The sequence below is a fragment of the Callorhinus ursinus genome, unplaced genomic scaffold (assembly GCF_003265705.2).
Source record: "Callorhinus ursinus isolate GAN/ISIS: 27379988/994484 unplaced genomic scaffold, GSC_fseal_2.0 scaffold19, whole genome shotgun sequence".
Lineage (NCBI taxonomy): Eukaryota > Metazoa > Chordata > Mammalia > Carnivora > Otariidae > Callorhinus > Callorhinus ursinus.
In genome coordinates this window covers 18817792-18834218 of record NW_027397081.1, presented here as the reverse complement: position 1 = coordinate 18834218, position 16427 = coordinate 18817792, and the positions used below count along the sequence as shown (strand labels likewise).

Genomic DNA, 16427 nt, shown 5'->3' with positions numbered 1-16427 from the left:
TTTTTTCATACTGGTTTTTGTTCTGATTTGCATTCTATTTCATTGAGGATGCATCTGTCTCCCAGCTTCCTGAACACAGAGTTTGCTTCATTGGGAACCTTGGTGTTCCTGGCACCCATCCTTCCACAGTGTAGTTGTTGTTCAAGTAGCTTTATTGAGGTGAGTGACATAATGAACTCTGCCTGTCAGAAGTGTACAATTTGATACACTTTGACACACGCATACACCGCTGAACAGCTCCGTCTCTATCAAGATAGTGTACAGGTTTCCTCCTGTCCCTCCCTACCTCCATCTTGAAGCCACCACGGATCTGCTTTCTGTCTCTATCGATTAGGTTTTCATTTCCTAGAAGTTTATATAAATGGAATCATACAGTATGTACTTTCTTTTGTCTGGCTTCTTTCACTCGGATAATTATTTTGAGGCTCATCTGTGATGTAGCATGTGTTCAAGGTTCATTCATTTCTAGTGCTGAGCAGTGGCTCATTCTATAAATATACCGTAGTTTGTTTACCTGTAGCTGGATTTCCGGGTCGTGTACCATAGGATAGTTTGTTTGTTTATTATTTATTTACTTATTTAAAAGATTTTTATCCATTTACTTGACAGAGAGAGACACAGCGAGAGAGGGAGCACAAGCAGGGGCAGTGGGAGAGGGAGAAGCAGGCTTCCCGCTGAGCAGGGAGCCCGAATGGGGGCTTAATCCCAGGATCTTGGGATCATGACCTGAGCCGAAGGCAGAGGCTTAACCGACTGAGCCACCCAGGCGCCCCCTATAGGACAGTTTTTAATAGTTGTTTATTACATTGACTCAGTTGTAGGGTTAATTTAAAGAGAACCTGGTATGTTCCCACATGTGTTTTCCATGATTATCTAATTCAGAGAAAAAAGTTCAGGTTAGTTAAATTAAATGCTGGTTGTTAGTTGGCACTTGGGGGCTCCACTCTGACATGCCACCCAGATTCTCCCCTGACCCCCCAGGGGGGCTGGAAGGATGGCACATGCCAGCGGGATCCCTCTCTGGGAATTGCTGTTAGTGGAAGAGACCTGTCTCACCCAACATCCTCCCTCCTCCATGGGGCACCCAGGAGGGGACGTAGCAGTTCTGTCCTCTATCTCAAGGTGGAGCGACTCTGAAGGGAAACATTCTAGCTCCAGAGCCCTCTGCGGGATCGGGTTCAGGGGAGGCCTTGGTGGCCACTGGGTCTCACTTCAGTATCTCGCATCCTTCACAAGTCTCGTCCCCAAGAGCACTCTCCCATAAACTTGTGCACGCAAGTCTCTCTATCAACATCTCATCTGGGCCACCTGACCCACAACAGCACATGAAATAAATTATCAAATGAGTGAGCAAATGAAAGAATGGGCTCTCCAGTTGAGATGTTCTTTTTGCTCTGAAGCCTAAAAGGATGTTTGACCTCTAATTCTTCCCGAGCATTAAAGAAGACCTTACTTTAGATTGCACCGTGGGCAATGATGAGTGTATCTTTTTCACCCACGGGTGTGATAGTCAACTGGTCACAGACCTTGACAAACGTCATGATCGTCCCCTGGACTGAAGTTTAAAATGGTCTGTGGGGCAGAGCTGCAAGGCAGGCTTATGACTCTGAATGACATGCAACTGTGGTTTGCACGGTTCTTCCTACCCCCTCACCGCCCCCACTCCAGCCTGAGGCCCTGAGGGGGTTCCGCAGAGGAAGGCGGCTTTGTGGCTGCTTGTCACATGGAAGGAAAAGATGAGTTTGGAGTGCGGTGGTCAGGGAGTGACCTTCTACCTGTTTTCTAATGGAAGGGTGTCTACTGACCACCTTGTATCTGGGAGGCCTCGCCACTGACAGCCGGTTGTCATTTTGATCTTCACTGAATGAATCCTCCTACTATGTTCCAGTACTAAGAGGAAGTAACATTTCATGGAGTGGTGGTGTGGGGACAGATTTTAGAGAAATAAACAAATATCCTCTCTCTCCCACCATTACCTGGGGGAGAAAGAAAAACTGAAAAAGGAGACATTTATTAAGTAGGGTGAAAGATGGACTATTTTAAGGGTCAGAAGAGACAGGGGATTTCCCCATGTGTAGAAGCCACTGGGGTTTTTATTGCAATTACAAGAGGGACCCAAACTTTCTTCTTGACATTTCTTGGCTGGTGTGAAGAATCTGTGGCCTTTCCGAAGGCCAGGGCAAGAAGGGCTGCATTTCCCAGCAGATGGGTGGCTAGTTCGCAGCTGGTGCTGGGAGTCTTTGAGCTCTGTTGTAGACACGCAGTGGGGCTGCAGGCTTTCTAAACTAGAGCAGTGGCCGTTGTAGTTATTGAGAAAAGGCTTTTTAGCAGCAGTGAAGCCTAGTGGGATGAGTATAAGGTGGGGGGTAGGAGGCAGACCGACCTGGACTTGTCACCTGGGCTGTGTCACTAGTGACCTTGTAGCCCTCAGTAACACCCTCGCCTCTTGGTGTCAGTTTCTCCATCTGTAAAGTGGGAAGACTAATTACAGCATGGGAGGCATGACTGGCAGGTATGAATTAAACCTAGTATCCCAAGGGCCTGGCACGGTGACACTTATAAGATCCTCCATCAGTCTGAAGACCACAGGTGGCTGGGGCTCTATCTCATGCCCCCAGGAACCACGGTAGATTAGATGTTCCTGCAAAAGGAGGAAGTCCACTAAGCTTTTATTCTAAAGATTTCTGCCTAGAATTGAATCGAATGGATCATGCTGAACAAAGAACCCAAGTAGGAATTGATGACTACCTGCCTCTCCAACCTTGTTTCTCCCCACTTTCTGCCGTGCTTACTAAGCTTTAGCTCCCTGACCCCTGGTGTTCTAACCCAGGGAACTCCTTATCACTGGGGGACATCTGCATTCCTTCTGTCTTCCTGAAACCTCATTTACCTCTGCACCATGCCCAGTTTCTGTTTAGCCTTAGCTGGTGGCTTCCTTGTCAGCTGCTCGGGGGATACCGCACCCAACCTTATGTAAAGTACGCCCTGCCCCACATCCCTCCCAGAGTTACTATTGGATAACCCAGTTTTCTTCCTAGACAACATTGATCAACCTCTGTAATTATCTTGTTTATGTATTCAGTGTCTCTCTTTCTCCTCCATAAGGGGGGGGGGAACCTTGCTTTATTTGCCACTGTAGCACCAGCTTGCCACCCTGCCAAGAACATCGTGTTCAATCAGTATTGTAGAATGATGAATGAATCCACGCCCTCCGTGTCTTTGTTTCTTTCATACAGCAAGTTCACAATACCTGCTCTCCTTGCCTGGTAAAATTATGAGAATCAAACGAAAATGTGCTTTTAAGAGGAAGGTGGTAAATCATTAAGGCAGCTTCTTAGGCAAACCCCAGAATTCAACCAACACATTCTCTTATTGCAGAAGATAACTTCTGGGGACAATAGTAAAGTAATACCAGTATGAACGAGGCTACTTTGTTCCTTGTCCCTGATATTTTCCACAGATAAGAAAATGGCTACATGTGTGATTTTCCTTTGGTCTTAGCAAAAGCAGTTGTTTATTTACTAGCAGATAGTATCTTACTTAGCATGTCCTATTAGGCATTTTATTTTTTTAAGAGAGGGAATAAGAGAGTGGGGGGGTATGTAGAGAGGGGGAGAAAAAGAAAATATTTTTTAAAAGATTTTATTTATTCGCTTTAGAGACAGTGCTCACAAGTAGGGGGAGGCACAGAGGGCGAGGGACAAGGAGACTCCCATGCTGAGCACAGAACCTGACACTGGACTCGATCCCAGGACCCTGAGATCATGACCTGAACTGAAACCAAGAGTCAGACGTTTAACCAACTGAGCCAACCAGGTGCCCCTGTTAGGCATTTTATAGTCATTATCCCATATCTTACAACCGTGCTGTAAAAATTCATGTGCCCATTTTACAGGTGAAAACGATGTAAGGGATCTAGTAAGCAGCTAAGCCTGGATAAGAACCCAACTCTGTCTGACACTAGAATTAGAGCTGCTTCCCTGGTACAGCATGAGATTCTTCTCCAGTGATAACACAGACCTTCTGGATTGCCTCACCAACACAGTGGCACCCAGTAGCTATCTAAACCTGCAGCTTCTCATGGTCAGGAGCAAGCCATCTGGGTTTTATGTATTTATTTCTGGCAAAATGAAGTATTCTGTTTCTTCAGAAGGAAGACTGGTTTTTGGTTCTCAACTATTGAAAAAAAAAAAGACATTTTGCTGATTTCAGCTTAAACAAATCCAAAGCATGTGGATTCATTTTCTCTGGATGTGCAGGCAGCTTTGACATACATCACAAGTGGGCAAAATGAGTTTGGGAATCTGTCAAGCAGAGAATGACCGAGAACCACCCACAAGGCTAAACATAGCTTGGTCTTTTGTCAGATGTGAGCATTAGCTGTTACGTTTCCTCAGGCAGTAAACCGTGCCTGGCTCATGGCTGGCTCTGTCAATGAAAACCTGCATTTGCGTCCTGAGTATAAATTTGCATACATGGCTTATTATAACTTCTATTAGCTTTGACATATCTTTACTTCAGAAATGGGGTTGGGACGTCTGTGTGGTTCAGTGGGTTGAGCATCCGACTCTTGATTTCAGCTCAGGTCATGATCTTAGGGTCCTGAGATGGAGCCCTGTGTCGGGCTCTGCAGTCAGCAGGGAGTCTGCTTGAGAGTCCCTCCCTCTGCCCCTCCTCCTGTGCTGCTCACTCTCTCCCTCAAAAAAAAGGTGGGGGGTGGTCTATTATGGCTTTTGGTAGAGTGGAACCTAGCTTGCGCTGGATTTCCTCTCTCTCTTACCCAAATCCTTAATCTATGGATGGCCCCTGGTGCACCTACCTCCTCAAGGTGAGCAGAGTTGAGGGATGAAGACTCGCACATGGGCAATGAGAACATTTTGGAGCACGTTTTCTCACTCCTGGGCGAGTGTCACCTCTCCAACCTGGGTGACTCAGAGAGAAGCCTCACCAGAGGGGACCAGAGACCCACAGTGCTGCCGGAGCATCCTTCCATTTCCGTCAGCAGCAAATGCCCCTCTGGCTCTCTGAGCTTCAAAGAATCGCACTCTTAATGGACATTTATGAAATAATAATGACCACAGTAACATCTAAAAACATGATAGGCATAGAGACCACTCAGAACTTAATATGAGATTGCTCTGGACTGACTGAGGACACAGTTTCTCTTTATTAAATCGTCTGTGAACCACTTAAACGGAGATGCTCATGGAATGGAATGATCTAATTACAATGGTGTGGGAGCCGTATCCAGAGGAAGAGCACACAGCCAGGAAAGTGCAGATGCCACAGGTAGTTTACAAGGGATTCGGCAATACAGTTCGGTGTGGTTTTCCTTCTTGTAATGACAAACATTTTTTTTCAAATAAATACACCTGAATCACATAGAATAATAATAAAAAAGACACAAGAGCCTTATAAATGAGAAAGAAACCAATATACCTCTAAAAACATCAGGTTGAGAATGGTCTGTGCATAACCAAAATGCTTCAGGATGGCATTCCTATCAGAGAACCAGCACACATTTCCCGTTATACACTATGTACCCTGTACAGAGTCCAAGAATAGTTAAACAGCTGCAAAATCCTGATTTTTGCATGGGTAATGGCAGCTAAGTGGCACTGTGTAAGACATTTGTAAGAGCTGATTGTATATTAAGTTTGACTACTCCTCACTATAATTTTAAACATATACACTGAACATAATATTATATGTATTTAAAGATCAAGTTATTTCCTGTCTTTAGCGGCATTTTTTTTCCTTCCCTCGAATTTTCATTATAGCTAGTTACTTTCCTAGGAAAAATTCATTATGTTGAAGTGTTAAAGAGAAGCAAATCCAATTTGAATCCTATGTTTAAACATGAAAAGCATCTGCCATCACTGAACAAAATATCCCCCCATCACCTTTGTAAAGTGACTATTAACCTAAGTAGATGTTAAAATGCTCTTTTCCCTACCCTCCCAGGCCAGTCTCATCCCCCCTGCAAGGCAGCCCGACTAGACTCGCGCCTCTTAGTTCTCATATATGTGCAGGACTACAATTTAAATGCAAATAACCCCACGCCTCATTATCTGAGTTCATGCAGACACAGTATAGTTGTGACTCTGCCTGTGAAAATTAAGGGAGGTTCATCTGTATTCGAACACACGCATTACTCAGAGTAGATTCAAAAGAGCAATTCATCACTGCTTTCAAATTAAACACTGGAGTTGCAGAGTGCCTAGGTTACGGAGGAATGCCTCCCTTTTTGCTACAGAGGGACGCTTTTCCACAAAGACAATGAGATAGGAACTTCTCTTACTGCAGCTCTTCAGTTAGTTCCCAGTGACACTAGGTAATGGAAATAGAAGACTTCCTTTAATACGAACACAGCTAGTTGAGTGAAAAAGATACATTTATGGTAATGCTAAGTGCAGCTGGAGGACAATGTATATGCATCCAAATACCACTGACAGGAAAATGACCACATCAGCCTAAAATGCAAGAAAACTATCCACAATGATTTATCAAACTGAGATCACTCCAGGAGATATTACTGTTTTTTTTTTATTTTCTGCAAAATCATCTTTTAAATATAAGGTTATTTTAAAATAATTCTTTGGTTAAAGTATAATTCAAATAAAAAGTAGAAACTCCTCCAAGCCATTCACTACAGGGTGAAAAATACCCCCCTCTTTCAGCCATCAGATGGCCATTTAATCAGCCATTCAGATTCTATGAATCTAAATGTAATGGAAAACACTGTATTCTAACTCCACACTGCGGTAAAGCAATAAGCTCCTAGCTACCGATGCAGTGATGGAGAAGAGAGCCTGGGAAAGTGAGACCCCCAGCTTGTGCATTAAAATGTGCCAATTATTCCAGTCCACAAGGAATAGACATGGCATGTTAAAATCACCGAAACCAAAGTCCTACCTATGAATAATACTGGGGCATTAGCGGATTGATGCGACACACTTGTACCAGCAGCAAACTGTTTCAGAGTTTCAATCCCAGACCAAATCCTCTAGTTAATTTCATCTCCGTTTGAGACAACTTTCTACATTAAAAAAATTTTTTTTTCCCTCTGCAAGAAACATTTGGTTCTTCTTACCTTGATGTCCTTCCTTCCTTCCTTCCTTCCTTCCTTCCTTCCTTCCTTCCTTCCTTCCTTCCTTCTTTCCTTCCTTCCTTCCTTCCTGCCCGCTCTTCCCTGCCCCCAACATTTGTTCTTAATAAGCATCAGCCTCAGATCAAAAAGAACCAAGCTGAGGTTCAGGTTGTGATGTCAACTTAGAATTTTTGGATGAAAATGAAATCATGTAATACACTTGTGCATTCCTTTTATTACAGAGATTCAACATGATTTTCAAAGAATTTCTCCGTTGGAGTCTTAGTTTTTAAAAAAAGAATACGTGAAAAGAGAATTTAATGTGAATTCAGGTCATTCAGGCCATTTTGATAAACAATCTGGATAATGAAAGCAGAGGAATAAACTCCTTATTTAGGGTTTTCCACCTAAATTATTCAGGAAATGATTTCAGATCTCTGCCTCCTGCTCACATAGATGACCGCCTAAGGCTCTGTCCATATTGTGCTAAGGACAATGGATTGTTGCCCAGCTAAACTGGCCTCTCGGTCATCATAGGACCAAGATAGCTGAGAGGGAGGGAGAGGATAACCTATCCTGAACTCTGTTCTGTTCAGGTACAGACACTGCCCAGAACACACTGCTGTAGTTTTCAAGGAAGTTAGATGTAAGGTGTTCACGCATTATTCCAAACATTGGAAGCCCATGAAAATTTGTGGAGAATCTAATAAACATTACAGATCCGATTAAATAGTAGATTCATTTCATTACAGATAGAAGAATGAACAGCAGTGACATCGCATCGGCCGTAATGTGATTTTTCTCTTAGACTCTTTTAATGGGAATATTTCCCCCATTTTTAAGGTTGAAACATTTCTGTTACTCAATGGTATCAGCACAGAGTGGTTTTTTTATTGTTATGTTAATCACCATACATTACATCATTAGTTTTTGATGTAGTGTTCCATGATTCATTGTTTGTGCATAACACCCAGCGCTCCACGCAGTACGTGCCCTCTTTAATACCCATCACCAGGCTAACCCATCCCCCCGCCCCCCTCCCCTCTAGAACCCTAGCACAGAGTGTTTTTATACCCAGGAGCTGGATCTATGTTTGTGCAATGCTAGAAGAAATCAAGTTTGTTTCTTAAAATCTAAAATTCATGACATATTTGTCTAAGTGGCCTAAAAAAGCCCCACAACTGTAATCCTCTATGCTGATTAACATACATAGCCAGCATCCTTTCACTTCCTCTTCTTTTTAGGAATCCTCAAACTCCAGTTTCAAATAGGAGCATAGATCTATCTATTTTGATATACTGGGTTTTATATGTATTATTCAGTGCTACAACGTATATTGATTTTTTTACACTGTTTCTTTACATGTCTGGGATCTCATTTGCACAGTCTACATAGTGAACTACACCGCACCAGACCATCGTCTGCTGCCGACAGTCACCTAGTCACACAATTAAATACACGTCGATAACTGATATTTAGTTTGATTGTCATTTATTTTTCTTTTCAAAAAACTCCCTCTGAATTCAGGAAGCAGGTGTGATGAGAAACCACAGGACGTGGCTCTCCCACCTTTTCTTAAGTAGCCCTACCTACATATTTTAAGTTATAGAAAAACAAACAAATAAAAAAATGACAGCACAAACAGCAATCGTGACTGTCATCCTTTAAATTAGTTCCCTGACTTCTTTATACATCCCTGGTATAACTGATGCATTGGTGGATGATCTGCCATGAGTGACAGGTACTGTAAGTGTACAATGACCTGACCCTTGGTATGGTTTGTAAAGACATCCATATTGCACAGGAATGAGCTTCTTGTGGACTCAAATAATGGATCGAACACACATGCCTTCAAATTGTCAACATCCTTAACCAGTTACCACAGTCTAGATTCTAGGGGCAAAGACAAGCAAATCATGGTGATTTGGAAGTGCTGTAACATGGATAATTCCAGGTCACTTTATATTTTGCAAATTCTTTGCTTCCCACAATTGAATACATTTGTCTCCCTCCTGAGTATCCAAAAGTGCTTGCTCTCCCCATTGCACAGACAGAAGCGAGGGGGAGGGGCCGTAGGAGAAAGCCGTAGTGAGCTGTTCTAGAGAAAATGTGGCGATAAGTACCAGGGTAGATGGGGGTCATCCAAGCAGGTGTCTTGAGCTAGCAGCACGGGTGTGTGGGTCATATTGAGGGTAGAATCTGATGTGTAATAAGAACAACTCTCTGCAGGGGCACGTTTTCTAATAACCTTAAAAGAATTCCTCAGCTTGGCTTTGCCTAACTGGAACATGGAGTTAAAAAGAAAATCCTATCCCCAAACTGGCAGCTCAGTGTGTCTCTCCAGCTGGATTCTGGACATACTCCCTCCTCTTGCATTCCCCCTCAGAGCAGGCTGACTGCTCCCTCTAAGAGCATTCCGACTCCTTAGCCGTGTACGGAAGGAAGAACACATCCTCTGCTGTAGCAGGTGCCTTGATTTAGGAAGACAATTCTCGAAAGCCTTGTTAGCTAGGTAAGCATCCAGAGAGAATGATTTTATCCCTGAATCAAGTCTTTTTCTCATTCCCACAGTCTCGTCATCAGAGCTTTAAAGCATGAAAGGAAATCTGCTAAATTGTTCTGAGGTGTCCGCTTAGATGGTGGTGCGGACTTTGCCACTGTTACTAAACACACAGAAAGACACTTCTCCCAAAGGCTTTCTAGAGCCTTTTCTTCTCGTTCACTGGTACGGTTTATTCTTGTAGCAAGGTCTCTCTCCAGTTGAAGCCCCCAGTTGGTCCATGGGTGAGAGGAAGGATAGGTGGGTCTGTCAGCTGCCATATTCCAGTTTCTCCTAGTTCTTCACAGGAACAAAACCCCAAGTACGGGATCTGAAGTCAGAGTAGTAAAGGAAGGGGGAAATAGAAAACAGAGGTTTAATGCTTTCGCTTTGACCTACACATAAAGACCTTCAGGTGGCCGTTGGGAATCAGGAATAGTCACAGGAATTGATAGGGGCTTTGTAGACCCTGCATCTCTTCCAAAAATCAATAAAGAAAAATGAAATGGATAAAAGTGACAAATTAGAGGGAAGGGTATTTATATTGCAAGGGGATTCATCAGAAAGATTCATTAAATGGTGAGCTCCCCTGGTGTAATTAAGTAATTGTTTCTAGATTGCTGCATAATAGTGTGGGAGGAAAAAGGACAATCACACAGAAAGCTAAGGTGCTCAGAGTTAATTCCTAATTGTGAATCAAGCTAAAATTGCAGCTCAGACATTCCAGAAATTATATTTGGACCACGGGAGAGATTACGCTATTTTAAAAAATATTTCACCCAGTTTCGTCTTTTCTTATTTTTTTTTTTTCCTTCTTGGCACGGGTATCTGTAATATTCAAAGCTGAAGCTGTACCCTTCCTAATGTCAGGAGCCATGGCATCTCATCTCTAAACGTATTTTTGTGCATGGGACCATAGCTGCAGTTATAAACAAGACAAAAATCTCTGCCCTCAAGCAGCTTACAGAGTAATGGGTAGACACAGATGCATAAATAAACTTAAAAAAAATGAGAAAAGCATTGCAATTGAGTTTGAATCAGGTTCTCTGGGGGAAGATACAGGAAGCACGTAAGTCAGCCTGGAGGGAAGTGTGTGGGAGGGCCGCTGATGGGAAAGCCTCTTTCACGGACATGAGAAGGAAGAATCCAGATGTGTGGGTCATTCTCATGGGTTTTGTCTCATGGCCTTGTTCCTGGTTTGCCTTGCAGCCTGATCGTCTTAAATCACTGCTTCCTTTGGCCTGCCACCCAGGCCCTCTCCTAGCTGAGCTGTCAGATGCTCTGTTTGGGTCCACTCACCCCTCTTCATCCAATCCATGGCCCCTCAGGGAAATCCAGACAATTTGCTTAGAATTCTTAGCTATTTCCTAAATTTGCACTCTTAGAAACTAAAACTTGCTCAAACACATCTTTTTCTCTTACACAAGGCCTAATAAAGCACCTTACACAGAGCACCACTCAGTACATCTTGGTTGAGTGAATCAATACATGCATCTTCCCATCTCAGAGGGAACACAGGCTTCAAACAACTTAGCATTCAGCCAGTCAGGGAACTGTTGTAAAACTGTTTGGCACCACAGGCCTCTGAGATATAGATATGAATTACCTTTCGGACCATTTGTACAAAGTCCTTGGAGTTCTGAGGGGACAGACCCTGAAGTTGGCAGGTACACGCTTCCAGGGAAGATGCATGAGCCACAATCAGGATGTTATTTCCTGGGGGAAGAAAAGCAAGGACTGGGAAGACCATTTCTTTTCTTTCTTTCTTTAAGATTTATTTATTTGAGAGAGAGAGAAAGAGAGTGGAGAGGGGCAGGGGAGAGAATCTTCAGATTCTCCACTGAGTGTGGAGCCCAACATGGGACTCTTAACCGACTGAGCCACCCAGGTGCCCCTGGGCAGACCATTTCTATAAAGACCTATGTAAACTTTGTAAATACTGAAGGTCAAATATTCCAGGGAGGGACAGGCATTCTCAAGAATGAGAGAATTTGGCCAAACAGTATTTTGAAATGCTTTGTATTGTTAAGGCAGCCTATTATCATTAAAAAAAAAAAAAACTTTTAATCTTAAAATAATTATAGATGCACAGGAGGTTATAATTATATACATACACACAATTGTAAATATATACAATGTGTAAAGTTACATATCATATATGTATGACATATCGTGTAATATGTATATACACAAACATAGATACACATTATGTGTGTGTGTATATAGTATATAGTTTAGCATATAGTATATATACACATATGCACACCAGGGAGGTCCCACATACCAGGCATCCAGCCTCGTCCAGTGGGAATATCTTGCTTAGCTATGGTACCCTAGCAAAATCAGGAAATGGGTGCTGGTATAATCCACAGTTTACTTGGATTCCACCAGGTTTCACTATCACCTGTGTGACTCTTTGTAAACACCACAATCAAGACACAAAACTATTCTATGTCTACAGGGCTCTCTGCTACTTCTTCTAATACAGTTTTCAATGTTGCCACTGTAGAACTGGGAGCACTTGATACTTTTTGGTTGATAGCCTATGCTGATGAGTATCTTTACAGTGGGGAGCACAGGAGTAGTAAATGAAATGAGTGGTTTCTCAATGTTAACTGAGAGGTGGCAATGTACTACAATACTGCTGACCAGGGCTCTCCACTGTTAACATTTGGGTGTGTATAATTCTAGTTTTTGCTTTATGAAGATAACTTAAAAAGCAGTAGAAATGTGCATATACTTTTGTAATCCCTTTTTTCTCTCAAAATTGATGGTGAATAGTCTTATGTTTCATTAAATATTTGAATTCAGTGTTTATCAAATTCAGTAACAGACTTGAGTCTTCCAGAACACTGCTCTTGGTTAATGGTAGCAGGTGTGCTTTTTGTGGGCATCCATGCTGCTGGATCAAATCATAGGCAAAAATAGTGTTATGCTATAAAACTTCTGGAAATTGTAACAGGGAACTTCCTTCACAGAGTGCAAGATAAATAGCTGTGACGTAGAATTCTAAATGATTTCATATAGTAACTAAGTCTGGTATATCCCCATGGCATATCTACCGTTTTAGGTACTCGAGAGACTATTACAAATTTAACATGAAAGTATCTATAAGAAAGTTGGGAATTACTTCTCTCTCTTATTAAGCAAGTCTGCTAAAGCAAGTTGAAACATCTTGAATAGCTTATAGACCATGATGGAGGAATGACCACATATTTAAATATAGAGTCAAAAATGATATCACCTACCTTTACTTTTACACTCACTTATTATTTCTTTTGTCACTTGGAAACTTCTACTAATGTAAGTGTCATAGGATTCTGAAACCACTAATTTGCTGACTGGAATGTGAGGTCTGTAAGAGAAAAAATGAACAAAGGCAATGAAAACATTTTGATCCCAAGACAAAGCAATAGATAGGATTCTAAACTTCTACGTTAAGACCTTTCTAGAGTTTCCATATTTCTGTTTACCCATTTCCCTATAAAGGATGGAGGTATAGAGAAGAGTAGTTCCACTCTATGGGAGTGGGGTTGAAATGTACAGAATGTGCAGAAATAAAGGCTGTGCATGCAAGGTGTCGGAGTGACCAGGGGAAACGTGAAACACTCAGTACAGGTACCACTTGCGGGTTAACTCATAAGCAGTTTGACTAATTTTCTGACCAGTAGTACTGGGTCACACAGCTAACAGGAAGCAAAGCAGAGCTTAGATTTCTTTATCTCTGTAGAGTTCCCAAGCCCCTCTTCTCTAGCCTCATACACCATAAGCTGTAAGAATAGGTTTTGTTTATTTTTAAAGTTTTTTCCAGTTTTATTGGGATAGAATTGCCACTTAACGTTGTGTAATTTCAAGGTGTGAAAGTGTTGGTCAGGTACACCTGTTCTTACAAGATGATTTCCACCATAGTGTTAAGCTAACACCTCCATCACGTCACATGATCACTGGTTCCTTTTTGTGGTGAGAACATTTAAGATCGACCCTCTTGGCAACTTTCAAGTATACAATACTGTATTATCAAATAATCACCACACTGTGCATTAGAGCCCCAGAACTTGAAGTTTGTGTCCTTTTACCAACATCTCCCCATTTTTCCCCATCCCCCAGTCCCTGGAAATCACCCTTCTGCTGTCTGTTTCTCTGAGTTTGGCTTTTTAGATTCTACACATGAGTGATATCATGTGCAGATATCTCTTCGAGCTCCTGTATTCATTTCCTTTGAATTATATACCCAGAAGTGGGATTGCTGGGTCATATGGTAGCTCTATTTTTAATTTTTAAAGGAATCTCTATATTGTTTTCCATAGTGGCCGCACCAATTTACATTGTCACCAATGCTGGATAGCTCTTGTCTTTTTGATGACAGCCATTCTAACAGGTGTGAGGTGGTATCTCGTTGGGGTTTGAAATTGCATTTTCCTGATGACTAGTGACATTGACATCTTTTCTTGTACTTGCTAGCCATTCGTATGTCGTCTTTGGAAAAATATCTGTTAAATTCTTCTGCCCATTTTTACATCAGGTTTTTTTTTTTTTTTTTTTTTTTTACTATCGAGTTGTAGGAGTTCTTTGTACGTTTTAGATACTGACCCCCATCAGATAAATGGTTTGCAGACATCCTGTCTATGTTGTAGGTTGCTTTTTCATTTTTTGGATTGTTTCTTTTGCTTTGCAAAAACTTTAGTTTGATGGAGTCTCACTTTACATGGTTTCAGTTCTTATGTTTCATTCTTTAATTCATCTTTTAAAAAAATTTTTTTTAAAAGATTTTATTTATTTATTTGACAGAGAGAGACACAGCGAGAGAGGGAACACAAGCAGGGGGAGTGGGGGAGGGAGAAGCAGGCTTCCCGCGGAGCAGGGAGCCCGATGCAGGGCTCGATCCCAGGACCTGAGCCGAAGGCAGACACCTAAGAACTGAGCTACCCAGGCGCCCCAAGTCTTTAATTCATCTTGAGTTAATTTTTGTGACTGGTGTATCTGCATGCTGTTATCCAATTTTCCCAACACCATTACTGAAGAGACTATCGTACCTCACTGAGTATTATCAGCTCCCTTGTCAACTGTTAGTTGAACATGTATTTCAGGATTTATTTCTAGGCTGTCAATTCTGTTCCATTGGTCTGTGTCTATTTTTATGCCAGTTCCACACTGTTTTGATTAGCATAGATTTGTAGTATAGCTTGAAATCAGGAAGTGTGATGCTTCCAGCTTTGTTGTTCTTTGTCAGGTTTACTTTGGCTATTTAGGATCTTTTGTAGTACCATACAAATTTTACGATTGTTTTTTCTCTTTCTGTGGAAAACACCATAGGGATTTTGATAGGGATTGCATTTAATCTATAGATGGCTTTGGGTAGTATGGACATTTTAATATTCTTCTTCTGATCCATGAACATGGGATATCTTTCCATTTGTTTGTGTCTTCTTCAGTTTCTTTCAGCAGTCTTGTATATTTCGGTGTACAGATCTTTCACCTCTTTCACTGATTTTATTCCTAAGTATTTTGTTTTCGATGCTATTCTAAATGGGATTGCTTTATTTCCCCTTCAGATGTGTCGTTAGTGCATAGAAACACAAATTATTTCTGTATGTTGATTTTTGTATCCTGCAACTTTAATGAGTTTGTGGTTCCACAAACAAACTCAGTAGTTTGAGAGACTTGAATGTGTAGTTCTCACAGTCTTATGGTGGAGTCTTTAGGATTTTCTATATAAAATCATATGATCTACAAAGACATTTTTACTTCTTTCTTTCTTTCCAATTTGGGTGCCTTTTATTTCTTTTTCTTGGCTGACTGCTCTGGATAGGCCTCTCAGTACTTTGTTGAACATGAGTGGTAAGAGTGGGCCTCGTTCCTGATCTTAGAGGAAAAGCTTTCAGTCTTTCACCATGAGTTTGATGTTAGCTGTGGGCTTGTCATACATGGCCTTTATTATGTTGTGCTATATTCCTTCTATACCAATTTGTTGAGCATTTTTATTATTGATGGGGTATTCTGTCAAATGATTTTTCTTCATGAGTTGAGCATATTCATATGATTTCTGGCTTTTGTTCTACAAATGCAGTATATCATATATTGAGTTTTGTATGTTGAACCATCCTGGCATCCAAGGGATAAATCCTATTTGATCACAGTGTATGATTCTTTTAATGTGCTGTTGAATTTGGTTCGCTAATATTTTGTTGAGAATTTTTACATCTATATTTATGAGGAATGTTGGTCTGTAGTTCTCTTTTCTTATAGAGTCCTTATCTCTTTCCTATAGATTACTTATCTGGCTTTAGTATCAGGGGAATGCTGGCCTTGTAAAATGAGTCTGGGGAGTTGTAAGGGTAGATTTTCAACACAGATATTAGGTCCGCTGGATTTGTGACATTATGAAATCTTCATCAGTGTTTTCCTTTTCTTTCTTATTTTGAACACAGACCATACACCTGGAAACAGGAAAAGCTCAGGGAACACAGAGATGAAGAGAACCCAGTTTCTGTGCTTGAGGAGCTCTCAGTGTATGGTTGGGGTGAGCAGGCTATTGGTGCAAATGATAATTATGCACAGTGTACAAAGGTGCATGAGAGGTTGATCGATGATCAGTGCAGGGCTCTCCCATCTTGGTGACGCTGCATGTCTTCAATCTCAGCCACTTCTGCCTGCTCCCATCTTCCTTTGTTACTTAGAGTTGCCAGTCTGTGAGAAGTGTATCTTGTTTTTGAGTACAACTGTATCATATTTCCTGTCTTATTTTGTCTTTCATTGTTGGCGTTTAGTGGATGGTGGATGGAGGTGGTTGTGAGCCCT

The 16427-nt window shown here is 41.6% G+C and overlaps 1 protein-coding gene across 5 annotated transcripts in view; it reads right to left on the bottom strand.

Moving 5' to 3' along the window:
- Positions 1-5144: 5144 nt before the first annotated feature.
- UBASH3B (ubiquitin associated and SH3 domain containing B) overlaps positions 5145-16427 on the bottom strand; it is a 136510-nt gene continuing 125227 nt past the window's right edge. For all 5 annotated transcript variants that reach the window (XM_025893395.2, XM_025893396.2, XM_073903865.1 and 2 more), the window contains exons 12-14: positions 12878-12984; positions 11236-11345; positions 5145-9960 (exon numbers count right to left, since the gene is read on the bottom strand). In XM_025893395.2, the coding sequence (XP_025749180.1) occupies positions 9823-9960; positions 11236-11345; positions 12878-12984 (355 nt within the window). In that variant the 3' untranslated portion in view covers positions 5145-9822. The remainder of the gene's footprint in view (positions 9961-11235; positions 11346-12877; positions 12985-16427) is intronic.